At 50.9% G+C, this 27,787-nt stretch overlaps 2 protein-coding genes across 2 annotated transcripts in view; one reads left to right on the top strand and one right to left on the bottom strand.

The window, feature by feature from the left end:
• Window positions 1-2,979, bottom strand: part of LOC134752000 (zinc finger protein 596-like) — a 228,805-nt gene extending 225,826 nt beyond the window's left edge. Inside the window, exon 1 of the mRNA XM_063687550.1 lies at window positions 2,970-2,979. The gene's annotated coding sequence lies outside the window, so the exon portion shown is untranslated. The remainder of the gene's footprint in view (window positions 1-2,969) is intronic.
• Window positions 1-27,787, top strand: part of LOC134752025 (spectrin beta chain) — a 180,012-nt gene that overhangs the window by 54,644 nt on the left and 97,581 nt on the right. Inside the window, exons 35-51 of the mRNA XM_063687585.1 lie at window positions 265-478; window positions 1,266-1,412; window positions 4,477-4,548; window positions 4,895-5,094; window positions 14,034-14,136; window positions 14,833-14,978; window positions 15,525-15,759; window positions 16,327-16,500; window positions 17,562-17,762; window positions 19,710-19,872; window positions 20,880-20,968; window positions 21,405-21,518; window positions 23,236-23,371; window positions 23,856-24,056; window positions 25,831-25,919; window positions 26,531-26,671; window positions 27,600-27,733. Coding sequence (XP_063543655.1) covers window positions 265-478; window positions 1,266-1,412; window positions 4,477-4,548; window positions 4,895-5,094; window positions 14,034-14,136; window positions 14,833-14,978; window positions 15,525-15,759; window positions 16,327-16,500; window positions 17,562-17,762; window positions 19,710-19,872; window positions 20,880-20,968; window positions 21,405-21,518; window positions 23,236-23,371; window positions 23,856-24,056; window positions 25,831-25,919; window positions 26,531-26,671; window positions 27,600-27,733 — 2,559 coding nt within the window. The remainder of the gene's footprint in view (window positions 1-264; window positions 479-1,265; window positions 1,413-4,476; window positions 4,549-4,894; window positions 5,095-14,033; window positions 14,137-14,832; window positions 14,979-15,524; window positions 15,760-16,326; window positions 16,501-17,561; window positions 17,763-19,709; window positions 19,873-20,879; window positions 20,969-21,404; window positions 21,519-23,235; window positions 23,372-23,855; window positions 24,057-25,830; window positions 25,920-26,530; window positions 26,672-27,599; window positions 27,734-27,787) is intronic.

The raw sequence follows: 27,787 nt of genomic DNA, 5'->3' as shown, positions 1-27,787 counted from the left end.
ATAGTTATGATTTTTTCGGTTCAGTTCACCCCTATTTGGTCAAACGTATATGATATATCAATCACCCTCTTACTAGTAGGCTAAACTCTAATTGCCCTCAATGTATAATATGCCGATTAAATAAATAACTGAATTTTAAAATGTCAACCAGAGATACCGTACGGAGCTGTACCGTCGTGAGTTTGTCTTTAACTTTACACAATCAGTGAATTTTTGCTATTTTGTTATTTTTTTGCACATATTTAAAACTTAAACCTATTTCAGACTGCACAAGTTCGCCCTGGAGCTCGACGGCGAGCTGGACTGGCTGGCGGAGCGCTCCGGCGCCGCCGCCTCGGAAGCCGTGCCGGCCGACCTGCACGCCGCGCAGGCCGCGCAGAAGAAGCACGCTAAACTGCGCGACGAACTCAAGGGACGGAAGCAGAACATTGAAAGGGTGCTGGCGCACGGGAAGGAGCATCATAACGACGATGAGAAGGTACGTAGATCAGTGGTCCCCAAAGTTGACTGGGCTCCGACTCACTAACAAAACCTGCTATTTTTGGGGCCCAACTCTTGGCCGTCTTTAAAATGGGCAAAAAATATTATTGGTATTGGTAACACTCAATATTCGCTCGCGACTCACCAATGGGATGCGACGCATAGTTTGGGAAATGCTGATGTAGATCATTTAAAAAGTGTTTTTAGGTTCTATAGCTTAAAAAGACGGGACACACGAGCGCGCCGCAGGTTCCAAAGCGGACACCGGCAGACATAATGACTAATAAAAATATATAGAAATAATATCATAATGTATATATTTTTATTTCTTATAAGATTGGGTAAAGTGAGCATACAGTACAGTAAGAGCAAGTGGGATAAATATTCATATCGATATTATTTTGTGCGCTGGTGGCCTAGCGGTAAGAGCATGCGACTTTCAATCCGAAGGTCGCGGGTTCAAACCCCTGCTCGTACCAATGAGTTTTTCGAAACTATGTACGAAATATCAAAATATTTACCATTCGCTTTTCGGTGAAGGAAAACATTTGGAAGGTCAGATGACAGTCGTTTTCGTAAAAACTAGTGCCTACGCCAATTATCGAGATTAGTTGTCAAGCGGACCCCAGGCTCCCATGAGCCGTAACAAAGATCTGCCGCCAGATACTAAAAGGCAGGTCTCTTAGGACATTTTGTTGACTGAAGACTGTCCTTTAAAATCCGACGGCAGAAATGGCAGGATAACGTGAGGACGATGATGATGATCGATATTGTTTTGTGTTCAGATCGCGTCCCTGTGCAAGAAGTTAGAAGACACGTACGCGGAAGTGTGCGCGGCGGCCGACGCGCGCGCCGCCCGGCTCGACTCGTCGCTGCGCGCGCAGCAGTTCCTGCACGACGCGCTCGAGGTCGACTCCTGGCTCGCTGATAAGGTATGTCAAGGGAAATTAGAGGCCTTTGGTGTCCCCAAGGCTTACAGGTAGTAGAGATGCATTTATGTACGAAGTAAGTGAGGAACAAGCAAATACAAATACAAATACAAATACAAATAATTTATTGAAAAAAGTATTGTACAGAGGTTCATCTTAAATACTAAGAGTTGTTAGTAGAGGAAAGTGGTTTACGAATGCCTGAACTAGGAGTTCCTGTGTTTCAGGCAGCGAAGGACAAAATTAATCAATTTTTAATTATTCACTTAATTATAAATTAATAGTAGTACTTACACAATAGAAGTCTTATCGCCTTAACAAAATGGGTCTTAAGTATTAGATTTCAAAGTACACAATCATGTTACGACTATTAGTAGGTTCTCTGTATCATCGTACGTCATATTTTGAAGGGCGCGTCGTAGAGTATTCTTACAACAAGCATAGCTAAGTGGGTATAGGTCTAGTTTTACATTTAACCTGTTGTACAAAAATGGGCCCAAGAAGACAAAAAATCTAGATGAAAATACGTGTTTCCTTTGAACGGTTTGAATACCTATTATATCTTTGCGCCTTTTGTTTCTGTATTCAGGGTTGAAAGGAATTCTGGCGTGCTGCTTTAGTGTTGTGCTTAGTATATATAATTGACGAACAGTTAGTACTTCCCATGATTTATAAAGGAGGTCAGTAGGGTATAAAAATGGGCGGGAGGTAGCCTACCTTTAGTACCGCTCTCTGGGCTCTTTCTAGGGTTAGTAGGGTAGTTTTAGCTGTGCCACCCCAGGAACAAATGCAGTAGGTTAGTATTGATTGACATAGTGCAAAGTATACTTGCTTAATTAAATTTAGATCAGCAATCGAACGAAGTTTTTTGAATACAAATATTAACTTTCGGACTCTATTGCATAATGATTCAATGTGATTTTTGAAAGTGAGGGTTTCGTCAATCAAGACTCCCAAATACTTAATTTTGTCAGTAATAGCTAGAGATGGGCATGAACAGGGATTATTCGATTTTTCCTTACAGTTATGTGCGTAAAGTTTGAGGTTATGTGCGACCGGATCTGTTTTTCGCATGGAAAAACTTATTAAATTCGTTTTGTCAGAGTTCAGTGTTAGTAGATGACGTTTTAGCCAGTCAGTTACAACATTAAATCCGCGTTGTGCGAACTCGTAGACCTCGTTTGTTGACTTTGCGGAAAAAAGTAGGGCAGTGTCATCTGCGTAGGAAATGATTTTGCCACTATCTATTTTTAGATTGCATAGGTCATTAATATAAATTAAAAATAAGGTCGAGGCCAGGACACTTCCTTGTGGCAAGCCAAAAGATGTGTTATCTAAGTCGGAACTGATAATGTTATCTATTTTAACGCATTGAGTTCGTCCGTCTAGGTAGCTCGCGATTAATTTGTGTTGTGTGCCTCTAATGCCTAGTGATTCAAGCTTGTGCAGTAAAATGGAAGTAGAAACGGTGTCAAAAGCTTTTGCGAGGTCCAGGAAGATTCCAATTGTCTTGTTTCCCTTGTCTAGTTCCTGAACTAAATAGTCAGTCAATTCGTGTACAGCATCTGCGGTTGATAACTTGGACCTAAAACCGAACTGCGTCTTTGCCAAGAAGGCATTTTTCTCCAGATATTGAACAAGTCTATTATTAATAATTTTTTCCAGGATTTTAGATGTCGCTGGTAAAAGAGAAATCGGTCTATAATTTGTTACTTGTATTTTGCTACCAGATTTATAGACAGGGATTACAACGGCTTTTTTCAGACATTTTGGAAATATTCCTTCAGAGATGCACTTTTGAAATATGTGTGTCAGTGGTGGAACCAAGATGTGTCTGAATGTCTTTATTATTTTGTTCGATATCCCATCCCAACCAGCCGCGGAATCGTCTTTTAGGCTCATGATAATTCTTTCCACCTCAGCTTCATCCGTATTTAATAGCACAAATGATTTGGATGAATTATTTGTATCGGAAAGTATTCTTGAAGGGAATGCAGACGGCTCGCCCTGTACTTTTTCTGCCAGGTTTTTGCCTATGTTAACGAAAAATTCATTTGTGCTATTTGCCGCCAACAATTCGGACGGACCTACTTGCAACAAACTTGCAGATGACTCCCGTTGTTTTGCCGTGTATGTTACGTTTTTAAGGTATTTCCAAACTAATTTACTGTTTTTTCCAGCAATTTCCAGCTGTTTTTTGTCGTAGTTTGTTTTTACGTTTTTCAGTAAGTTGGTACAAAAGTTACGATATCTTTTATACGACAATTGCAATATAAGATTGTCTGGATTTGCTTTAGCTTTCAAGTGGAGTTTATCCCTGTGTCTCATTGATCGAAGAAGTCCCGGGGTAATCCATGGTTTTATGTTAAAATTCTTGCGATTTAGACGTGTCTTATTGGTGTTAAGAAATATTGCTTGTTGGACATTTTTAATCCAGTACAGCATACTATTTTCTGCATCAGCAGAATAATAAACGGGGCCAAAGTCAATGTTGCATAAATCATCTCCAAGTTTGTTTATATTTAATTTAGACACAAATTGCGTGCGAGTGCATGTATTACGTGATTTACGATAGAGGGTTAGTAGGGCAGCTCTGTGGTCGGTCACTGTAGAGTTAGTAATAAGTGCTAATGCCGAAAAATTAGATTTTACCATAATATGATCTAAGCATGACCCGCTTTGGTGCGTAGGAAGCGTGTGCGCTGGGAGTAAGCTATGGAAAGAACATAGGTTAAGGTAGCTCTGGGCTGTCAAAGTCGATTCGCTGCTATCAGATAGAATGTTGATATTAATATCTCCTATCAATACAATATTTTTAAAGGATGTTAATTTACTTTATTGCACTTTATTGTACGGGACAAGAACAGGTAATAGCAGAAATTATTTAACCTTTAGTATGCCTTGTCTCGTATACGTTCCACAAAATTTTGACAAATAAACATTAAAACAAAAACAATTCGAGTTTGAATATTGAAGAAATAAATAAAATATCCTGGTCACGGCACCAAATGTATCCTTTTATTGTTTGAATTGTTTGTATTAAAAGCATAAAAATGTATTTTTTCAGGCTGCCGCCCTGTCTTCTGCGGACGTCGGCAGAGACCGCCACCGTGCCACTCAGCTACTCACGAGACACAAGGTAAAGGAACCGCATAGTCTAAATCACTGAAAAAATCGTGTAAATAAGCAACGAATCGTGTTGCCACTAAAGCATTTTAGCAGATATTTTTTATTTATTAAGTATTTAACCTTTGGTTAGCTCAGACTCGCTGTCAGTTACGTCCTAACTCGACTTCACTCGCTCAATATGCGACAATTGAACGTTCAGCTTTACCGACTTAGCTTCACCACTGATGCTCGTTCACTCTTATATAGACATCTAAAAAATCTCTAATTGAGACATAGTAAAAAACCTGTCTCTTGAATCTTTAAATCCAACATGAATCCTTTATTTGACGATCAGTAAGTTGAAGTTCGGTTTTTAGGCTGTGGAGTTAGAACTGGACACTTACGCCGCCATCATCTCGGAGATGGGCCACTCGGCGGCGTCGATGGCGGCGAGCGGGCAGACGCACGCGCAGCGCGCGGAGCTGGTGGCGCGGCACGGCGCGCTGCACGCCGCGCTGCAGCGCCTGCAGCGCCTCGCCGCGCAGAGGCAGCGCGCGCTGGTGGAGAGCGTGTGCAGGTAATGCATCATCTCGGAGCTGGTGGCGCTGCACGCCGCGCTGCAGCGCCTGCAGCGCCTCGCCGCGCAGAGGCAGCGCGCGCTGGTGGAGAGCGTGTGCAGGTAATGCATCATCTCGGAGCTGGTGGCGCGGCACGGCGCGCTGCACGCCGCGCTGCAGCGCCTGCAGCGCCTCGCCGCGCAGAGGCAGCGCGCGCTGGTGGAGAGCGTGTGCAGGTAATGCATCATCTCGGAGCTGGTGGCGCTGCACGCCGCGCTGCAGCGCCTGCAGCGCCTCGCCGCGCAGAGGCAGCGCGCGCTGGTGGAGAGCGTGTGCAGGTAATGCATCATCTCGGAGCTGGTGGCGCGGCACGCCGCGCTGCACGCCGCGCTGCAGCGCCTGCAGCGCCTCGCCGCGCAGAGGCAGCGCGCGCTGGTGGAGAGCGTGTGCAGGTAATGCATCATCTCGGAGCTGGTGGCGCGGCACGCCGCGCTGCACGCCGCGCTGCAGCGCCTGCAGCGCCTCGCCGCGCAGAGGCAGCGCGCGCTGGTGGAGAGCGTGTGCAGGTAATGCATCATCTCGGAGCTGGTGGCGCTGCACGCCGCGCTGCAGCGCCTGCAGCGCCTCGCCGCGCAGAGGCAGCGCGCGCTGGTGGAGAGCGTGTGCAGGTAATGCATCATCTCGGAGCTGGTGGCGCGGCACGCCGCGCTGCACGCCGCGCTGCAGCGCCTGCAGCGCCTCGCCGCGCAGAGGCAGCGCGCGCTGGTGGAGAGCGTGTGCAGGTAATGCATCATCTCGGAGCTGGTGGCGCTGCACGCCGCGCTGCAGCGCCTGCAGCGCCTCGCCGCGCAGAGGCAGCGCGCGCTGGTGGAGAGCGTGTGCAGGTAATGCATCATCTCGGAGCTGGTGGCGCTGCACGCCGCGCTGCAGCGCCTGCAGCGCCTCGCCGCGCAGAGGCAGCGCGCGCTGGTGGAGAGCGTGTGCAGGTAATGCATCATCTCGGAGCTGGTGGCGCTGCACGCCGCGCTGCACGCCGCGCTGCAGCGCCTGCAGCGCCTCGCCGCGCAGAGGCAGCGCGCGCTGGTGGAGAGCGTGTGCAGGTAATGCATCATCTCGGAGCTGGTGGCGCTGCACGCCGCGCTGCAGCGCCTGCAGCGCCTCGCCGCGCAGAGGCAGCGCGCGCTGGTGGAGAGCGTGTGCAGGTAATGCATCATCTCGGAGCTGGTGGCGCTGCACGCCGCGCTGCAGCGCCTGCAGCGCCTCGCCGCGCAGAGGCAGCGCGCGCTGGTGGAGAGCGTGTGCAGGTAATGCATCATCTCGGAGCTGGTGGCGCTGCACGCCGCGCTGCAGCGCCTGCAGCGCCTCGCCGCGCAGAGGCAGCGCGCGCTGGTGGAGAGCGTGTGCAGGTAATGCATCATCTCGGAGCTGGTGGCGCTGCACGCCGCGCTGCAGCGCCTGCAGCGCCTCGCCGCGCAGAGGCAGCGCGCGCTGGTGGAGAGCGTGTGCAGGTAATGCATCATCTCGGAGCTGGTGGCGCGGCACGGCGCGCTGCACGCCGCGCTGCAGCGCCTGCAGCGCCTCGCCGCGCAGAGGCAGCGCGCGCTGGTGGAGAGCGTGTGCAGGTAATGCATCATCTCGGAGCTGGTGGCGCTGCACGCCGCGCTGCAGCGCCTGCAGCGCCTCGCCGCGCAGAGGCAGCGCGCGCTGGTGGAGAGCGTGTGCAGGTAATGCATCATCTCGGAGCTGGTGGCGCGGCACGCCGCGCTGCACGCCGCGCTGCAGCGCCTGCAGCGCCTCGCCGCGCAGAGGCAGCGCGCGCTGGTGGAGAGCGTGTGCAGGTAATGCATCATCTCGGAGCTGGTGGCGCTGCACGCCGCGCTGCAGCGCCTGCAGCGCCTCGCCGCGCAGAGGCAGCGCGCGCTGGTGGAGAGCGTGTGCAGGTAATGCATCATCTCGGAGCTGGTGGCGCTGCACGCCGCGCTGCAGCGCCTGCAGCGCCTCGCCGCGCAGAGGCAGCGCGCGCTGGTGGAGAGCGTGTGCAGGTAATGCATCATCTCGGAGCTGGTGGCGCTGCACGCCGCGCTGCAGCGCCTGCAGCGCCTCGCCGCGCAGAGGCAGCGCGCGCTGGTGGAGAGCGTGTGCAGGTAATGCATCATCTCGGAGCTGGTGGCGCTGCACGCCGCGCTGCAGCGCCTGCAGCGCCTCGCCGCGCAGAGGCAGCGCGCGCTGGTGGAGAGCGTGTGCAGGTAATGCATCATCTCGGAGCTGGTGGCGCTGCACGCCGCGCTGCAGCGCCTGCAGCGCCTCGCCGCGCAGAGGCAGCGCGCGCTGGTGGAGAGCGTGTGCAGGTAATGCATCATCTCGGAGCTGGTGGCGCTGCACGCCGCGCTGCAGCGCCTGCAGCGCCTCGCCGCGCAGAGGCAGCGCGCGCTGGTGGAGAGCGTGTGCAGGTAATGCATCATCTCGGAGCTGGTGGCGCTGCACGCCGCGCTGCAGCGCCTGCAGCGCCTCGCCGCGCAGAGGCAGCGCGCGCTGGTGGAGAGCGTGTGCAGGTAATGCATCATCTCGGAGCTGGTGGCGCTGCACGCCGCGCTGCAGCGCCTGCAGCGCCTCGCCGCGCAGAGGCAGCGCGCGCTGGTGGAGAGCGTGTGCAGGTAATGCATCATCTCGGAGCTGGTGGCGCGGCACGCCGCGCTGCAGCGCCTGCAGCGCCTCGCCGCGCAGAGGCAGCGCGCGCTGGTGGAGAGCGTGTGCAGGTAATGCATCATCTCGGAGCTGGTGGCGCTGCACGCCGCGCTGCAGCGCCTGCAGCGCCTCGCCGCGCAGAGGCAGCGCGCGCTGGTGGAGAGCGTGTGCAGGTAATGCATCATCTCGGAGCTGGTGGCGCGGCACGCCGCGCTGCACGCCGCGCTGCAGCGCCTGCAGCGCCTCGCCGCGCAGAGGCAGCGCGCGCTGGTGGAGAGCGTGTGCAGGTAATGCATCATCTCGGAGCTGGTGGCGCTGCACGCCGCGCTGCACGCCGCGCTGCAGCGCCTGCAGCGCCTCGCCGCGCAGAGGCAGCGCGCGCTGGTGGAGAGCGTGTGCAGGTAATGCATCATCTCGGAGCTGGTGGCGCTGCACGCCGCGCTGCAGCGCCTGCAGCGCCTCGCCGCGCAGAGGCAGCGCGCGCTGGTGGAGAGCGTGTGCAGGTAATGCATCATCTCGGAGCTGGTGGCGCTGCACGCCGCGCTGCAGCGCCTGCAGCGCCTCGCCGCGCAGAGGCAGCGCGCGCTGGTGGAGAGCGTGTGCAGGTAATGCATCATCTCGGAGCTGGTGGCGCTGCACGCCGCGCTGCAGCGCCTGCAGCGCCTCGCCGCGCAGAGGCAGCGCGCGCTGGTGGAGAGCGTGTGCAGGTAATGCATCATCTCGGAGCTGGTGGCGCTGCACGCCGCGCTGCACGCCGCGCTGCAGCGCCTGCAGCGCCTCGCCGCGCAGAGGCAGCGCGCGCTGGTGGAGAGCGTGTGCAGGTAATGCATCATCTCGGAGCTGGTGGCGCTGCACGCCGCGCTGCAGCGCCTGCAGCGCCTCGCCGCGCAGAGGCAGCGCGCGCTGGTGGAGAGCGTGTGCAGGTAATGCATCATCTCGGAGCTGGTGGCGCTGCACGCCGCGCTGCAGCGCCTGCAGCGCCTCGCCGCGCAGAGGCAGCGCGCGCTGGTGGAGAGCGTGTGCAGGTAATGCATCATCTCGGAGCTGGTGGCGCTGCACGCCGCGCTGCAGCGCCTGCAGCGCCTCGCCGCGCAGAGGCAGCGCGCGCTGGTGGAGAGCGTGTGCAGGTAATGCATCATCTCGGAGCTGGTGGCGCTGCACGCCGCGCTGCAGCGCCTGCAGCGCCTCGCCGCGCAGAGGCAGCGCGCGCTGGTGGAGAGCGTGTGCAGGTAATGCATCATCTCGGAGCTGGTGGCGCTGCACGCCGCGCTGCAGCGCCTGCAGCGCCTCGCCGCGCAGAGGCAGCGCGCGCTGGTGGAGAGCGTGTGCAGGTAATGCATCATCTCGGAGCTGGTGGCGCGGCACGGCGCGCTGCACGCCGCGCTGCAGCGCCTGCAGCGCCTCGCCGCGCAGAGGCAGCGCGCGCTGGTGGAGAGCGTGTGCAGGTAATGCATCATCTCGGAGCTGGTGGCGCTGCACGCCGCGCTGCAGCGCCTGCAGCGCCTCGCCGCGCAGAGGCAGCGCGCGCTGGTGGAGAGCGTGTGCAGGTAATGCATCATCTCGGAGCTGGTGGCGCTGCACGCCGCGCTGCAGCGCCTGCAGCGCCTCGCCGCGCAGAGGCAGCGCGCGCTGGTGGAGAGCGTGTGCAGGTAATGCATCATCTCGGAGCTGGTGGCGCTGCACGCCGCGCTGCAGCGCCTGCAGCGCCTCGCCGCGCAGAGGCAGCGCGCGCTGGTGGAGAGCGTGTGCAGGTAATGCATCATCTCGGAGCTGGTGGCGCTGCACGCCGCGCTGCAGCGCCTGCAGCGCCTCGCCGCGCAGAGGCAGCGCGCGCTGGTGGAGAGCGTGTGCAGGTAATGCATCATCTCGGAGCTGGTGGCGCTGCACGCCGCGCTGCACGCCGCGCTGCAGCGCCTGCAGCGCCTCGCCGCGCAGAGGCAGCGCGCGCTGGTGGAGAGCGTGTGCAGGTAATGCATCATCTCGGAGCTGGTGGCGCTGCACGCCGCGCTGCAGCGCCTGCAGCGCCTCGCCGCGCAGAGGCAGCGCGCGCTGGTGGAGAGCGTGTGCAGGTAATGCATCATCTCGGAGCTGGTGGCGCTGCACGCCGCGCTGCAGCGCCTGCAGCGCCTCGCCGCGCAGAGGCAGCGCGCGCTGGTGGAGAGCGTGTGCAGGTAATGCATCATCTCGGAGCTGGTGGCGCGGCACGGCGCGCTGCACGCCGCGCTGCAGCGCCTGCAGCGCCTCGCCGCGCAGAGGCAGCGCGCGCTGGTGGAGAGCGTGTGCAGGTAATGCATCATCTCGGAGCTGGTGGCGCTGCACGCCGCGCTGCAGCGCCTGCAGCGCCTCGCCGCGCAGAGGCAGCGCGCGCTGGTGGAGAGCGTGTGCAGGTAATGCATCATCTCGGAGCTGGTGGCGCTGCACGCCGCGCTGCAGCGCCTGCAGCGCCTCGCCGCGCAGAGGCAGCGCGCGCTGGTGGAGAGCGTGTGCAGGTAATGCATCATCTCGGAGCTGGTGGCGCTGCACGCCGCGCTGCAGCGCCTGCAGCGCCTCGCCGCGCAGAGGCAGCGCGCGCTGGTGGAGAGCGTGTGCAGGTAATGCATCATCTCGGAGCTGGTGGCGCGGCACGGCGCGCTGCACGCCGCGCTGCAGCGCCTGCAGCGCCTCGCCGCGCAGAGGCAGCGCGCGCTGGTGGAGAGCGTGTGCAGGTAATGCATCATCTCGGAGCTGGTGGCGCTGCACGCCGCGCTGCAGCGCCTGCAGCGCCTCGCCGCGCAGAGGCAGCGCGCGCTGGTGGAGAGCGTGTGCAGGTAATGCATCATCTCGGAGCTGGTGGCGCTGCACGCCGCGCTGCAGCGCCTGCAGCGCCTCGCCGCGCAGAGGCAGCGCGCGCTGGTGGAGAGCGTGTGCAGGTAATGCATCATCTCGGAGCTGGTGGCGCTGCACGCCGCGCTGCAGCGCCTGCAGCGCCTCGCCGCGCAGAGGCAGCGCGCGCTGGTGGAGAGCGTGTGCAGGTAATGCATCATCTCGGAGCTGGTGGCGCTGCACGCCGCGCTGCAGCGCCTGCAGCGCCTCGCCGCGCAGAGGCAGCGCGCGCTGGTGGAGAGCGTGTGCAGGTAATGCATCATCTCGGAGCTGGTGGCGCGGCACGCCGCGCTGCAGCGCCTGCAGCGCCTCGCCGCGCAGAGGCAGCGCGCGCTGGTGGAGAGCGTGTGCAGGTAATGCATCATCTCGGAGCTGGTGGCGCTGCACGCCGCGCTGCAGCGCCTGCAGCGCCTCGCCGCGCAGAGGCAGCGCGCGCTGGTGGAGAGCGTGTGCAGGTAATGCATCATCTCGGAGCTGGTGGCGCTGCACGCCGCGCTGCAGCGCCTGCAGCGCCTCGCCGCGCAGAGGCAGCGCGCGCTGGTGGAGAGCGTGTGCAGGTAATGCATCATCTCGGAGCTGGTGGCGCTGCACGCCGCGCTGCAGCGCCTGCAGCGCCTCGCCGCGCAGAGGCAGCGCGCGCTGGTGGAGAGCGTGTGCAGGTAATGCATCATCTCGGAGCTGGTGGCGCTGCACGCCGCGCTGCAGCGCCTGCAGCGCCTCGCCGCGCAGAGGCAGCGCGCGCTGGTGGAGAGCGTGTGCAGGTAATGCATCATCTCGGAGCTGGTGGCGCTGCACGCCGCGCTGCAGCGCCTGCAGCGCCTCGCCGCGCAGAGGCAGCGCGCGCTGGTGGAGAGCGTGTGCAGGTAATGCATCATCTCGGAGCTGGTGGCGCGGCACGGCGCGCTGCACGCCGCGCTGCAGCGCCTGCAGCGCCTCGCCGCGCAGAGGCAGCGCGCGCTGGTGGAGAGCGTGTGCAGGTAATGCATCATCTCGGAGCTGGTGGCGCGGCACGCCGCGCTGCAGCGCCTGCAGCGCCTCGCCGCGCAGAGGCAGCGCGCGCTGGTGGAGAGCGTGTGCAGGTAATGCATCATCTCGGAGCTGGTGGCGCGGCACGCCGCGCTGCACGCCGCGCTGCAGCGCCTGCAGCGCCTCGCCGCGCAGAGGCAGCGCGCGCTGGTGGAGAGCGTGTGCAGGTAATGCATCATCTCGGAGCTGGTGGCGCTGCACGCCGCGCTGCAGCGCCTGCAGCGCCTCGCCGCGCAGAGGCAGCGCGCGCTGGTGGAGAGCGTGTGCAGGTAATGCATCATCTCGGAGCTGGTGGCGCGGCACGCCGCGCTGCACGCCGCGCTGCAGCGCCTGCAGCGCCTCGCCGCGCAGAGGCAGCGCGCGCTGGTGGAGAGCGTGTGCAGGTAATGCATCATCTCGGAGCTGGTGGCGCTGCACGCCGCGCTGCAGCGCCTGCAGCGCCTCGCCGCGCAGAGGCAGCGCGCGCTGGTGGAGAGCGTGTGCAGGTAATGCATCATCTCGGAGCTGGTGGCGCTGCACGCCGCGCTGCAGCGCCTGCAGCGCCTCGCCGCGCAGAGGCAGCGCGCGCTGGTGGAGAGCGTGTGCAGGTAATGCATCATCTCGGAGCTGGTGGCGCTGCACGCCGCGCTGCAGCGCCTGCAGCGCCTCGCCGCGCAGAGGCAGCGCGCGCTGGTGGAGAGCGTGTGCAGGTAATGCATCATCTCGGAGCTGGTGGCGCGGCACGGCGCGCTGCACGCCGCGCTGCAGCGCCTGCAGCGCCTCGCCGCGCAGAGGCAGCGCGCGCTGGTGGAGAGCGTGTGCAGGTAATGCATCATCTCGGAGCTGGTGGCGCTGCACGCCGCGCTGCAGCGCCTGCAGCGCCTCGCCGCGCAGAGGCAGCGCGCGCTGGTGGAGAGCGTGTGCAGGTAATGCATCATCTCGGAGCTGGTGGCGCGGCACGGCGCGCTGCACGCCGCGCTGCAGCGCCTGCAGCGCCTCGCCGCGCAGAGGCAGCGCGCGCTGGTGGAGAGCGTGTGCAGGTAATGCATCATCTCGGAGCTGGTGGCGCGGCACGCCGCGCTGCAGCGCCTGCAGCGCCTCGCCGCGCAGAGGCAGCGCGCGCTGGTGGAGAGCGTGTGCAGGTAATGCATCATCTCGGAGCTGGTGGCGCGGCACGCCGCGCTGCAGCGCCTGCAGCGCCTCGCCGCGCAGAGGCAGCGCGCGCTGGTGGAGAGCGTGTGCAGGTAATGCATCATCTCGGAGCTGGTGGCGCGGCACGCCGCGCTGCACGCCGCGCTGCAGCGCCTGCAGCGCCTCGCCGCGCAGAGGCAGCGCGCGCTGGTGGAGAGCGTGTGCAGGTAATGCATCATCTCGGAGCTGGTGGCGCTGCACGCCGCGCTGCAGCGCCTGCAGCGCCTCGCCGCGCAGAGGCAGCGCGCGCTGGTGGAGAGCGTGTGCAGGTAATGCATCATCTCGGAGCTGGTGGCGCTGCACGCCGCGCTGCACGCCGCGCTGCAGCGCCTGCAGCGCCTCGCCGCGCAGAGGCAGCGCGCGCTGGTGGAGAGCGTGTGCAGGTAATGCATCATCTCGGAGCTGGTGGCGCTGCACGCCGCGCTGCAGCGCCTGCAGCGCCTCGCCGCGCAGAGGCAGCGCGCGCTGGTGGAGAGCGTGTGCAGGTAATGCATCATCTCGGAGCTGGTGGCGCTGCACGCCGCGCTGCAGCGCCTGCAGCGCCTCGCCGCGCAGAGGCAGCGCGCGCTGGTGGAGAGCGTGTGCAGGTAATGCATCATCTCGGAGCTGGTGGCGCTGCACGCCGCGCTGCAGCGCCTGCAGCGCCTCGCCGCGCAGAGGCAGCGCGCGCTGGTGGAGAGCGTGTGCAGGTAATGCATCATCTCGGAGCTGGTGGCGCTGCACGCCGCGCTGCAGCGCCTGCAGCGCCTCGCCGCGCAGAGGCAGCGCGCGCTGGTGGAGAGCGTGTGCAGGTAATGCATCATTTCGTGGCAAACAACCATACGGCCCGTCTGATGGTAAGCAGTCACCGCAGCACCAGGCACGTCTCCGACGCCTGCATTCTATACATAAACACTTCCTACACCGTAGTCTGTAACTGATGCGATCATCCGCTGTTATTTCCCGCAGTGTAGTATCGCTATTTTTGATATATTTCACATTGATTCAATAATAATGCATTAAAAAGTCGCCATCGCGATGTAAACGCGTGATTACTTTACTTTATAAGAGTTTACGCGACTGAAGACTTTACATAACCGGACTAACTCTTCACAGACTAAGCTGACAGTGTTCAAACGCCAAATTAATATGAACACATAACGTTCGTGTGGCACTTCAAAATGAGTTAGATTAATCGTTATCTAAACCATTTTCTAATTGGTATGATGTGATCCAGACACGAGTACCTGGCGGAGAGCGCGGAGCTGGAGAGTTGGATCCAGGAGCAGTTCGCGGCGGCCGCCAGCGAGGACTACGGGCAAGACTACGAGCATTTACTGGTTAGTATCTTCATTTTTCAATCGTGTCGAATAAGTAAGAGTGCTCTTAGTTTTGCTTTTTAGGGTTCCGTACCCAAAGGGTAAAAACGGGACCCTATTACCGAGACTTCACTGTCCGTCTGTCTGTCACCAGGCTGTATCTCATGAATAGGTGATAGCTAGAAATTTTCACAGATGATGTATTTCTGTTGCCGCTATAACAACAAATACTAAAAACAGAATAATATAAATATTTAAATGGGGCTCCCATACAACAAACGTGATTTTTTTTGCTGTTTATTTTCCGTAATGGTACGGAACCCTTCGTGCGCGAGTCCGACTCGCACTTGGCCGGTTTTTTTTAAGTTATCTAGTTCCTCGAAAACCTTTAAAGTAGGAAGTTCTTTTGAACAACGCTTCCCACGTCATAATGTCATCACAAATCGAGGAAACTTGAAATATGGTAGGGAAACCTTTAAATAAATGGGTATTTTTTTATTCCACATTTCCTCTCTAAGTACGATATTTGGTAAAATGGAGCTGCCGATGAATGTCATAAATTGCATTTTAAACTGTTTTATCAAATCGTTTCTTTTTCTTATGATTTTTTTAAGTGGATGTTTTATTTTACCATCTTTTGATTTACAAAAGCACTCGTACCAGCACAGTCACTTGAAAATAATATGAAAATGTAATGCTCGTTATTTTTGTGATCAGATCCTGCGTTCCAAGTTCGAAGAGCTCCGGCACCGCGTGGAGTCCGGCGCCGAGCGGTTCAGCCAGTGCGAGGAGCTCGCCAAGAAGCTGCTCGCCTCCGAGAGCCCCTACATCGCCGACATCGAGCAGAGGCAGGAGGCGCTGGGGTAACCATAAACAATCAATAATTATATCCTACGGTGCCCAAACATGGTCACTCACCGAGAGTCAGAAGTCCAAATTGAAGGTTTGCCAGCGAGCAATGGAGCGCAGCATTCTAGGTGTCCCAAAGGATGGATCGCATCCGGAACACTACACTGCGCTCCGGAACACGCATAGGTGACGTAGGGAAGAAGACTGCTAGGCTGAAGTGGGACTGGGCAGGTCACGTCTGCCGCATACATCCGGATAGGTGGAGTAATATAGCCATCAAGTGGATGCCGCAAAATAAGCGTGGACGTGGCAGGCCCAGGCGGAGATGGCGGGACGACTTAGACACCTTCACTAATAACTGGTCGGAAAAAGCTCAACAACGGGAGTCGTGGAAATCAAGGGGAGAATCCTTTGCCCAGCAGTGAGACACTATAACAGGCTATTAAAAAAAAAATTGATTTATGTTTCTGTACATTTATTGTGAACTATGTGAGGTGTGCAATAAAGAGGTATTGTATTATACCCTTAAAACGTATGAATAACTCTTGGTTTGTTAACAGCGAGTCCTGGCAGCGCCTGGTGGAGCAGATCCGCTCGCGCGGCACGCGCCTGCACGCCGCCGGCGAGATCCATCGCTTCCACCGCGACGTCGCCGAACTGTTAGCTCGAGCTGCTGATAAAAGAGCTCAGCTGTCTACCCCTGAGCCGCCGAGAGATCTGCCGGCTGCTGCGGCGCTGCTCAGAGCACATGATGCTGCTGAGAATGATCTGTTAGCCATTGATGCCCAAGTACAGGTTAGTATTACACCATTGTGATGCCAAACTGTTAGCCCGAGCTGCGGATAAGAGAGCTTAACTATCGGCTCCAGAGCCGCCATGGGACCTGCCGGCTGCTGCGGCGTTGCTGAGAGCACACGATGCCGCTGAATATGATCTCTTACTCTTAGCCATTGACGCACAGGTTCAGGTTAGTATTAGCTTATATGTAACGCTTCTATGTTCATTTTAGCACTCGCTTCTAACGCGTCCATCGTGAAGTAACCGAACTGTTAATTCGAGTTGCGGATAAGAGAGCCTAACTGTCTACTCCAGAGCCACCGAGAGCTGCCAGCTTTGTTGAAAGTATATCATTCTTAGCCAATACATGTTTGGCTGAGAATGATATACTGACTTTAGATGCTCAAGTACAGGTAACAATCGCTTCTGTGACGTTACTATTGACTTTTATTCGTTTTATTATCTCATGGAGCTAAGATGAAAGCGCGAAAAATAGTTTTTCGTGTTCTAAACTTTCAAGGCCGTGTTAATTTTTTAATCGACATATGGTTTGAACTGTTTATTTGACCTGTAAATTCTTTGCAGGTCCTTCAAGAAGAGGGTCTGCGTCTCCAACGCCTTTGTCCCGGCGGCAACGTGCAACAGATCGCGTTGCAGCAACAAGCTCTCACCGACGCGTGGAACATGTTGCGCGCTGCTGCAGACGCGCGCCGTGCAACACTGCAACAGTATCTGTCGTTACAACAATTTAGGCAGCAGGTACGTAATATCATGTGTTATAGTAACAGTTGCTGTAACACACTGTAGTTTGTAACATTGTAGGTGAATTTCAAATTCAAGTCGACGTCGGTAAATAAGGGTAACAAAATAAATTCATGATAGACCCGACTATTGCCGACCGGTCTGGCCTAGTGGGTAGTGACCCTGCCTGTAAAGCCGATGGTCCTGGGTTCGAATCCCGGTAAGGGCATTTATTTTGTGTGATGAGCACAGATATTTGTTCCTGAGTCATGGGTGTTTTCTATGTATTTAAGTATTTATATATTATATATATCGTTGTCTGAGTACCCATAACACAAGCCTCCTTGAGCTTACCGTGGGACTTAGTCAATCTGTGTAAGAATGTCCTATAAAATTTATTTAATTTATTTATTTATTTATTATAAATGTGATTTAATATGTGTTCAAAGTGCGAAGGTTTTAAATGTTATATCGTTATTAATAGTACATTATTGTCGAGGCTCGGAAGTAGCTACTTGCTGGCTGAGGATTTGTTTTAAACGGACGACCTTGGGAGTCCGTTTAATTGAATTCGAAGCCAGCAAGTAGCCTTCCAGCCGAGTCATATATAGTGCTTTTCTCAAAAATGGTGCAATAAATGCAAGTATAATAGAAATATTTTACAGAAGCAACATTGTTATGTATATATTTTCACAGAAAAAAGTAAAAAGATTTGCTTTGCGGCCGTTTTATTTTTTTATTAAAAATGGAAGTGTATTTTTCTGCTGAAAATACGCCAACCTATTTGAGACACCTAAATAGTCGCGGTACCAACATTATAATAATAAGTACTGATCATCTGTTTGGCTGTTTAATGGACCTATGCCTTCATTTGATATGGCCACTTCAACTTTTAAAAAGTTTGGAACTCGACAAATAATGGAATTTGTATGCAACATTGCAGTCCCGAAATCGAGACTGCAATGTTTTTAACTTTTTAATTTTTCGACTGACCATAAACTACGCACTTCGCGACCTACTTTTTAACGTCGACTTTGCCGTCCATTTTTGAGAAAAATGAGTAACTAGATCGTGTGCAGGTCCGCGATCTCGTGTCGTGGTCGGGGTCGCTGCGCTTGGGGCTGGCGCAGGCGCCGCGCGTGCGCGACGCGGTGTCGGCGCAGGCCGCGCGCGCCGAGCACGCCGCCGTGCGCGCCGAGCTGGACGCCAGGGACGACAGCTTCAGGGACGCGCTCAGGGCGGGCCAGCAGCTCGTGCGCCAGCAGCATCCGACCTCGCAGGTATTATACCTACACTGCTTCCTAACTTTCTATATTATTTAGCCCCCCCTGTGACCTATTAAGGAGACTGTTACACCTAGAAGCTAAAACTCGGGGTTTGGAACGGAACTTATACAAAATATGACTCTTGATGAATAACTGTTTCGTTCTTACTATTGTCAAAGATAGATATAACTCCGTAATAGATGGATACAGTCTAAGGAAAAAACGTGCCTCGAAAATCAAGAAAATTTGATTCTCGTTCAGAGGGCGCTACTAGTTTTGGCCTACAGTCGTATAGATGGCGTTGACGGTTTCGTTTATTATTTAACAATTTTAACGCATATCAGTGAAAGAACATGGGTCAAAATCATAAAAATAATTAATGCAAATAAAAAAAATCATTTATCTATATCTAAATACATTTTATCGTATTTTTATAAATCTTCATTTTTAGTTTTAAAGTGTGTCGACAGATGGCAGTGAATTTACTGGGGTTACAAAATTTACTATGACAGTACCGCTCTAGTATAAGTTACTCTATGCTATTGTATATGAGTCGCATAACAAATATTTTTTTTTAATACTGTTCGAAGTATTAGAACATATTAAATTATTTACAGAAAATACTTTAATTTATTTTTATTTTGATTAGAAACGCTACTATATAAATTATAAACTGAAATAAATGTCATATACTAATAAGAAAAAGTGACCAAGGCCTCCAGTGCCCCAGGCTGGAATCGAACCGGTGTCCTCTGCTATCGCGGCAGGTGCCTGTGCCAATGCATATGTGTTCTTTGTCACGTTTGCCTACACCAATTGGCGAATTATGTACCAGCAGCAAAATACACTAAAGTCAGATTAAATTATTTTTTCTAATAGACCGCGAGCCAGGAACAGATTTCAATGACCTATCGCCTCCCGGGCGATAACTCGTGTAGTGGTTAACGGCTATGTATGATAAACTCTCGTGCACGTCAGCTGCCGCTCTGTTGGTGGATTAGGAATAATTACAGATAGATAATGTAACATAAATATCCAATTGTCGCGATAAACACCTAGAGTCCTTAACTCTAACCAATACTAGGCTGCCAAACAGCCTAGGTTTACCCTGTACACGGTGTTACTTGAGACACTAAAAACCTGAGACACCCCAACAGTTTTTATTTATTTTGAACTCATCTTGAGTATTTATTCTAATCCGATAAATATAATAAAAAAATAGTTGTTTAGTTTTCTTAACAATTCTATTCGACTGGTAATTCTACACAAGATGCTTCGTCGTTTTAGTGACATCAGACAATTGCTAGTTACCATCGATAACAATGTAAACAGGCCATTTGCATACCTTACTGCAACGAGATGTTTACCAATGGCCAGTTAAGGGTGTTGCTTAAATAACGTGTCAAATGCTAGTTATTGATATCATAGAGTAACTTATACTAGAGCGGTACTGTCATAGTAAATTGTGTAACCCCAGTAAATTCACTGCCATCTGTCGACACACTTTAAAACTAAAAATAAATATTTATAAAAATACGATAAAATGTATTTAAATATGGATAAATGATTTTTTTATTTGCATTAATTATTTTTATATGATTATGACCCATGTTCTATCACTGGTATGCGTTAAAATTATAAATAACAAACGAAACAGTCAACGCCCTCTATACGAGTGTAGGCCAAAACTAGTGGCGCCATCTGATCGAAAATCAAATTTTCGTGATTTTCGAGGCACGTTTTTTTCTTAGACTGTATCCATCTATTACGGAGTTATATCTATCTTTGTTGATATTGTTGCATTACAAACCTGCAGAATGGGCATGTAAAAAAAAATAAAAAAATTACCCCCATTAAAACATAGCGCGATCGATACTCCTATCGATTCTGAATTGTTGTTAGGTTTTCAGTGGGTCATGAAACACCGTGTAAAGAAGTATAACTCAAGTTTATCATGCGCAGGAGATCGAGGAGCAATGCGCAGCGCTAGTGGAAGAGCGCGCGAAGCTCCACGGCGCGTGGGCGGCGCGGCAGGTGGCGCTGGACCAGCTCATCGACCTGCACTGCTTCCTGCGCGACGCCAAGCTGTTGCACGCGCACAGCGCCGCGCAAGAAGCCGCCCTCAGTTAGTACTTTGGCCTTTTTATCTAAGAAAAAAAAAAGCCAAGTTCGAGTCGGACTCGCGCACCGAGGGTTCCGTCAAACTTTTTTTTTTTTTTTTTTTTTTAGAACTTGTAGGTATATAAGTAAAAGTTCACCCATCACGACAATTTAGTCATATTTTTTGATATAAATTTCAATTTAATACCTCTACGCGTTCATGAGGAAAGGGGTAGTAAGTAAAATTATTAAAAATATTTTTATTATATGATGTAACTAAAAATTTACGGTTTTCGCAATTTTTCCTTTATCTGTGCTAGACGTTGCTTCGTATCATATTTCAAGATACTGAGTTCACGGGAAGTACCTTGTAGTTTTTGATTTCCTTGTGTGTCGAAAATTTGCAGAAATTTGCGGCATAAACGGTTGTATCTTTTGATTGCGCCGGTTTAGAAGTTTGATTTTTTTACAGTTCCAAGGAACAGTAGACCCGAGTATTTGATATAAATTCCAGCTTGATACCTCCACGCGTTCCTGAAAAAAAGGGTCTTGACAATCAGACAGACGGACGGACGGACGGACAACAAAGTGATCCTATAAGGGTTCCGTTTTTTCCTTTCGAGGTACGGAACCCTAAAAAATGATAAAATAACATCGCCGGGCACTTTTTCTTTGTCGGTGTGTTGTCACTGCAATTTTGATTACACAATTTTGCGGCAAAAATTTGGGCTCGATCTAACCACTCCCATGTAATGTAATATAATAGTTTAATAAGTCAAATCAAATCAATTTTTTTTTTTTTTTTTTTTTTTTTTGTTATCATAGTTTACTAACACTAAAATAGCTACAATCTTTTTTCATGATATTACTAACAAGACTACTTTTGGAAACTGTATAATTAATTAATTCTGTAAGAAATAAAGGCTTTTTTTTTTTTTTTTTTTTTTTTTTTTTTTTTTTTTTTTTTTTTTTTTATTTATAAGTCAAATCATGGTTCATGATTGACTGAAAACAATGTATTATTATTTGTAGGCACGGATATATCTCCGACATGCAGCGTGGAAGAAGTCGACAACATTCTGAAGAAACACGAAGCCTTCGAAAAGTTGCTCGCTACACAGGTACATTTCTGGTTGATGCTTTTTTTATTGTTATACATTTCAAACCTTTACAATATTTACTCAGCTTCTGAAGTTTTACATAACCCACTTCTTTTATCCCACTTCTGATGTCGGGATGGATGAACGATATCACGTAGATTAATGATACTCGATGAATGCCATTGCTAAACGACACAATTGATAAAAATACAACTAATAGGAATGTAGTGAGGTTGACTGCGACACTTTCCAATTCAACTGTCATCAGAATCAGCCAGGAACCAATCCATTAAAGCAGCTGTTCGGGTCATACAAATAAAAGCCACTGTATCGCAGCCAAACACACTCAAGCATAGACAATTTCAATACTTGACATTCCATCAAACGCAGCCGTCATAAATTCATAATAGACGGTCTGCGACATATACAAATGATTAAAAGAATGAAATACTTGTAGGACGAGAAGCTGACGACTCTGAACAGCCACGGAGACAAGTTGCTTCAGCAGAATCATGTTGAGAGCCAGAAGATTGCCGACGAGCTGCGCGCCATCAACGAGAGGAGGCAGAAGGTACAGCCGCTTAGATGTGCCATTTTCAACTAAAAGGGTACTTATTGTCGGTTGTCAATAAGACGCTATTTCCATAAAGCTTCAATTTGGAAGCAACCTTATCGACAAGCGACAATGAATATCTCGAATACTTATACTATAAAAGTACAGACGCCAAAAGGTTACGATTATTTTCACTGTGTTACCTTACTTACCTTAAGCGAGGTTTAGACTAGCAAAAACTTGCATGCAATTTACGTTACATTGCTGACTAGTAAGGTAAACTGCATTCAAAATGTTTATCAGATACCGCAATGCAATGAAAATTGCATGCAAGTTCTTGCTAGTCTAAACCTCGCTTTATATTGGTTTAGGGTAAACAGTTACAAAAGTAATTTTAATAACAAAACTTCCGTGAGACATAGACATATTAAATATATTAATAACGGGTCACTCACGTGTTTTAAGTCGAAAACGCTCGACATGTTTCACTCCGTACCGAGGAGCGTCATCAGGAGCTTGCGTCGACGGTGACGGACCGGCGCAGACTGCAGGCCGTAGCCCTCCGCGCCCGATGACTCGGCGCGGGCGCCGGTGGCGGCAGGGGGGGCGAGAAACTACCCTCGTTTACGGCATTATTGTCAAATGATTGGTCGCACACAACACTCACTATGTCATTCGCTAATGGTTCGTCCACACTGTCCACCGACGTAGTACCCAAAACAGTTTTCCAGCTCGGAGGCACTGACCAACCACAATCACGGTTAAAATTCGGATGACGACCAATTTCGATAGCCTCCCGTACTTTTCGCTGAATCACAAACTTTTCTTTCGCCAGCACAGTTACCTTATCGAAACGTATATAGTGAGTCGAATCCGAATCCAATACGTGTTCCGTCACCGCAGAACCCCGGCTATCCCTGTTCTTCATACTCCGTATGTGCTCGGACACAAAAGAGGAGTTACAAAAGTAAATTCTAGAATCTAAAGTCGTCGTCAATAGAACTTGGAAACAATGTAAACAAATATCACAGATTTTGTTAGCGTTTGACACATAACCTAACATATTTACGAAGGTTATTTTCGCTGAAATATTAATAATTAACATTTAATTTAACTAAATAATTATATAAATAAAATATTTAAGTATATAGACTGTTGATAAGGTCATGGTTGTCCTTTTAAAGAGCGAGATTACGAAGTAATGAAGTTAAAACGGTTTAATTTTTAACAAGCAGAAACGTCTGCGATCGATGCTATTAAGCTTAGAATAAATTTAAAAGTGGAAAAATTACTGCCTTGGGTGAGACTTGAACTCACGGCCTCTGGATAGATACTCCAGCGCTCTGCCAACTGAGCCACCAAGACCTCATCCATAGTCAGCAAATCTTCCCACTATATGGGTCTAGGGGACCCTAGCGACATCTACCGTAAGAGTGTTACACTTCTTAAACGCCGTTCCAGATGCCGTGAGTTCAAGTCTCACCCAAGGAAGTAATTTTTCCACTTTTAAATTTATTTTAAGCTTAAAACGGTTTTTTTATAATGTTTGCAAGTTCTATTGACAACGACTTTATGTATAACGAAACTTAAGAATTTCGTTATTTAATTGTACTGCAGTTTTAAAGATTCATTTCAACGTGAAAGTTTTAAAGACGGTAAAGACATTTATTTATTGCCGTATCACTTTACTTTAATACTATCTATTATTTTATACAATCTGTTATTGTTTGTGCAGCTATACGAAGCAGCGGCAGCGCGACACAAACTCTTGCTACGTACCCGTGCGCGCGCGCAGTTCGCGCGCGACGCGGCCGAAACGCGAGGCTGGCTCGCTGATAAGCTGGCCAAACTACACAATGATCACCAGCAAGGTAATGACTAAAAATGTTCAAACGTAGTGTTACGTGAGTTAAACCGTAGAAAAAACAAATTTATTTTGATTTTTCTGAAAAGTTTTGATTTTGTTCCAAAAAAATATCCAAATTTCGTTTAAGACATATATGACATATACATATGTTTAAAAATATCACAGCTATTACCCCCTTAAACATTTTGTAATACAAGACCCTGTGTAACATACTCCATAAATCTTTATTATTAAAGTTGGACAAACCAAATTGTCAGTAATTAAGAACAAAAAACTCTCATCTACTATACTCATCCTTTTCTTATGGGTGCTAGTACAGTGTAAGACAAAGATAGTATGATTCTCTCTGTCTATGTTTGAAATGAGAGTCCTTTGACAAACTATATTTGTAATTCGATAACTGAAACTCAAATACTACCGGAAACTAAAACCTAAACGAGTGCCACTCTTCATTATTGACTTTCACTGACTATTCCCGACATTTCCAGGTGAAGTAACCGACCTGGAAGACAAGATCAAGAAACTGCAGAAGCACCAGGCCTTCACGGCCGAGCTGGCCGCCAACCGCGCGCGCCTCCAGGAGATCCAGGCCTTAGCTGAGCAGCTGCGGCCTGATGAGGAGGTGGAGAAACAGATGGCGCAGCTTAAGGAAGATTGGGGGAAGCTGGAGAAAGCTACCGAGGAGAGAGGTGAGTGCATACTACCAGGTCCAGGTGAAACAACCGCGTGCGGCTGCAGTAGATACAGGCGCTGAACAGCTACGGCCTGACGAGGAGGTGGAAAAGCAGATGGCGCAGCTGAAGGAAGATTGGGGGAAGCTGGAGAAATCTACCGAAGAGAGAGGTGAGTGCAGACTACCAGGTCCAGGTGAAACAACCGCTCGCGCCTCCAGGAGATCCAGGCCTTGGCTGAGCAGCTGCGGCCTGACGAGGAGGTGGAGAAACAGATGGCGCAGTTGAAGGAAGACGGGGGAAGCTGGAGAAAGCTACGGAGGAGAGAGGTGAGGACATGTTACCAGATCCAATTGGTATAACCGCGCACGCCTCCAGGAGATCCGGGCCTTGGCTGAGCAGCTGCGGCCTGACGAGGAGGTGGAGAAACAGATGGCGCAGCTGAAGGAAGATTGGGGGAAGCTGGAGAAAGCTACGGAGGAGAGAGGTGAGTGCAGACTACCAGGTCGAGGTGAAACAACCGCGTGCGGCTGCAGGAGATCCAGGCCTTGAACAGCTGCGGCCTGATGAGGAGGTGAAAAAGCAGATGGCGCAGCTGAAGGAAGATTGGGGGAAGCTGGAGAAGGCTACCGAGGAGAGAGGTGAGTGCAGACTACCAGGTCCAGGTGAAACAACCGCGTGCGGCTGCAGGAGATCCAAGCCTTGGCTGAACAGCTGTGGAGAGACAGATGGCGCAGCTGAAGGAAGACGGGGGAAGCTGGAGAAAGCTACGGAGGAGAGAGGTGAGGACATGCTACCAGATCCAATTGGTATAACCGCGCACGCCTCCAGGAGATCCGGGCCTTGGCTGAGCAGCTGCGGCCTGATGAGAAGGTGGAGAAACAGATGGCGCAGCTGAAGGAAGACTGGGGGAAGCTGGAGAAATCTACCGAGGAGAGAGGCGAGGACAGGTTATCAGATCCAGGTGGTACCACCGCGCGCGCCTGCAGAAGATCCAGGCGCTTGCTGAAAAGCAGATGGCCCAGCTGAAAGAAGATTGGGGGAAGCTGGAGAAGGCTACAGAGAAGAGAGGGGAGTGTTAGCAACATACAATACTCTTGATGTAAGCACGCTCAAGGAAAATATGGGATACTCGAAACGTTCCGAAACTTCGTCGCTTATTACATTCACAATTTTTTAACATATTCTATTTTTTATTCTAGTATGTAAATTGTATCTTCTGTTGGTGATCCTAATAAACAAATAAACATGTTTTAATTTGCGTTATACGACGGCAAATTTTTAAATTCCTATTGTTAACCTCGTAAGTCCCCGTGTACTTGCACATGTACAAATTAAGTTCGAGTTTTGAACTCATTTCGTAGTACCAAATTAAAAAACGCAAAAATTGCCCAGGATCTTACGAGGTTGTGACATAATTTTAGATTGCTTCTATATTTTGATGTGACACTTAAATTATCATTTTTTTATTTGTCCACCTACCTCTACAAATTGCTGAACTGCCGTACTTTTAACCCCTTCATGGGGTAAATGAGGGCTATCGTTTTTTTGCTCACCAGTTGGCGCCTCTGTTGATGGTGGTCCAAAAGACTAAAGAACAGCTGTCAGTCATTGAAGTGCCAAGTGACATTTGACATTTCGAACTATGGAAAAGACCACCATCTACACTAGCGCTCCTAGCGGCGAATTCATACGCGTTAGCCCTCATTCCTGGAAAAAGAGTTGGTATATTAACAAGTGATACCAACAAACACAACCGGTGTCATTATTAATAAGTGATCGTGTGTGTCAGGGCGCGGTCTCGAGGAGGCGCAGGACATCCTGGAGTTCAACCAGCATCTGGACAAGATCAAGGCTTGGATCCGCGATAAGGAGATGATGGTACGTTTGCGTTTCAACATTATTTCAACGTTCAACGTAGAGTGTCTGCTGGAGATGATTTTATAACTGGACTAATCTCAATAAGACAGTTTTTCCGCTAAATTAAAAGAGAGATATTGGTTTAGTAAAGTATCCAAAATTATGTTTTTTTTTATTTAGTTGCGAGATTTCTAACAAATCTTCTTTTGGTGACTACAACGTAGTAATTTTACTAATTTTTAGGGTTCCGTACCCAAAGGGTAAAAACGGGACCCTATTACTAAGACTCCGCTGTCCGTCTGTCAGTCACCAGGCTGTATCTCATGAACCGTGATAGCTAGACAGTTGAAATTTTCACAGATGATGTATTTCTGTTGCCGCTATAACAACAAAAGTACGGAACTCTCGGTGCGCGAGACCGACTCGCATTTGGCCGGTTTTTTTTTAACTTTTTTCTTACTATGTAACACCTATATTTTTCTTTTTTTTCTTTTGCAAATTACAATGATAGCGTTCCGTACGTACTTATCGTAAATCTTTACTTATTAGATTGTCAGATGTTTCGTCGAGACTTATCGATTGCCGCCGTTGTTTATATTATATTGAACTCATGTCTATATTGTGTGTTGAAGGTGCAAGCTCACGAGTTAGGACGCGACTACGAGCACTGCTCGGCGCTCGTCCGGAAACTGGACGACCTCGACTCAGACATGAAAGTGGACGAACAACGCGTCAAGAGCACCTGCGCGCTCGCCGACCGGCTGCTGCGACAGGTGTGTATCATCCCTTGTACTGGTACAATAATTGAACATCTCGCGAACCCCCATGACTCCGATATTTTGAAAGAAATCTAATTTTCTTAAAAAAAAACAAGAAATAATTATGAAACATGCTCACAAAATTTTACGAGATGAAACGGACATGCTTCGCTCGCGTCACGCGCTCGCTCGGTCAATTATAAATGCGAAAGTAAAGAGTATAGTGCTGTTTCCGTAGTTATATCGCACTTTATATCACTGAACAATTAGATGATATATATGTAATTTCAATACACATAAAGAAATGCTTAAGCTTATGGCAACTACAAAAGCTTCAATTTTTAATAAAAATGTATAGTGATTATGCAGAGACAGAGACTATTAGAGTTTCAAAATCCCAAGCGTAGCGAGTGTTAATCCAATAATTACGTTTTGCGTATATCATATACATATAATTTCTATAAATGTTCTACTTGAACTATAAATGTTAGTCAATTGACAAAGATAAAGATTTAAGAAGAAAATGATGTGTTGATAAAGATTTACATTTCATTTCATTTTAAATGCATTAATTATTAGACGCATACCGTTCTGAAAAAAATAAGTTGACCGAGTTTCTTGCGCCGGTATCTTCTCAAATCCGCGGTGTAGGGTTTGAACCGGTGGTAGTATTATGACATTCATAAATGCATTGTAATATGTTGAAAATGAAGATAGATGCTAAGGGGTCATCCACAAAATCTTACATCACACAAAATTTCGAGTGTTTAGACCCCCGCCCACACTTTTTTATAGGAAAAAGATAGTTCGTTACCACTTGACATGACGTTACTTACGCACTTGACATGACCCTCCTGCCCCTATTGCTGTGACTTAATATGGCGTTATGAATAAACTGTATCTGTATCTGTGGATGAACCCTAATGGTGTTTATTGGTGTTAGGGGCCGACGCAGCAAGCAGCAGCAGTGGCGGCGCGGCGCGACTTGTTGCTGGAGAAGTGGCGCGCGCTCAGCGGCAACCTGCAGAAGTACCGCGACGCGCTCGCGGCCGCGCTCGAGATACACGCATTCAACAGGTCCGTTATAGTCTACTAGCTTATGCCCGCGACTTGTTGCTGGAGAAGTGGCGC

Source organism: Cydia strobilella, chromosome 24 (assembly GCF_947568885.1).
Source record: "Cydia strobilella chromosome 24, ilCydStro3.1, whole genome shotgun sequence".
Lineage (NCBI taxonomy): Eukaryota > Metazoa > Arthropoda > Insecta > Lepidoptera > Tortricidae > Cydia > Cydia strobilella.
This window is presented reverse-complemented; position numbering and strand designations above follow the sequence as displayed.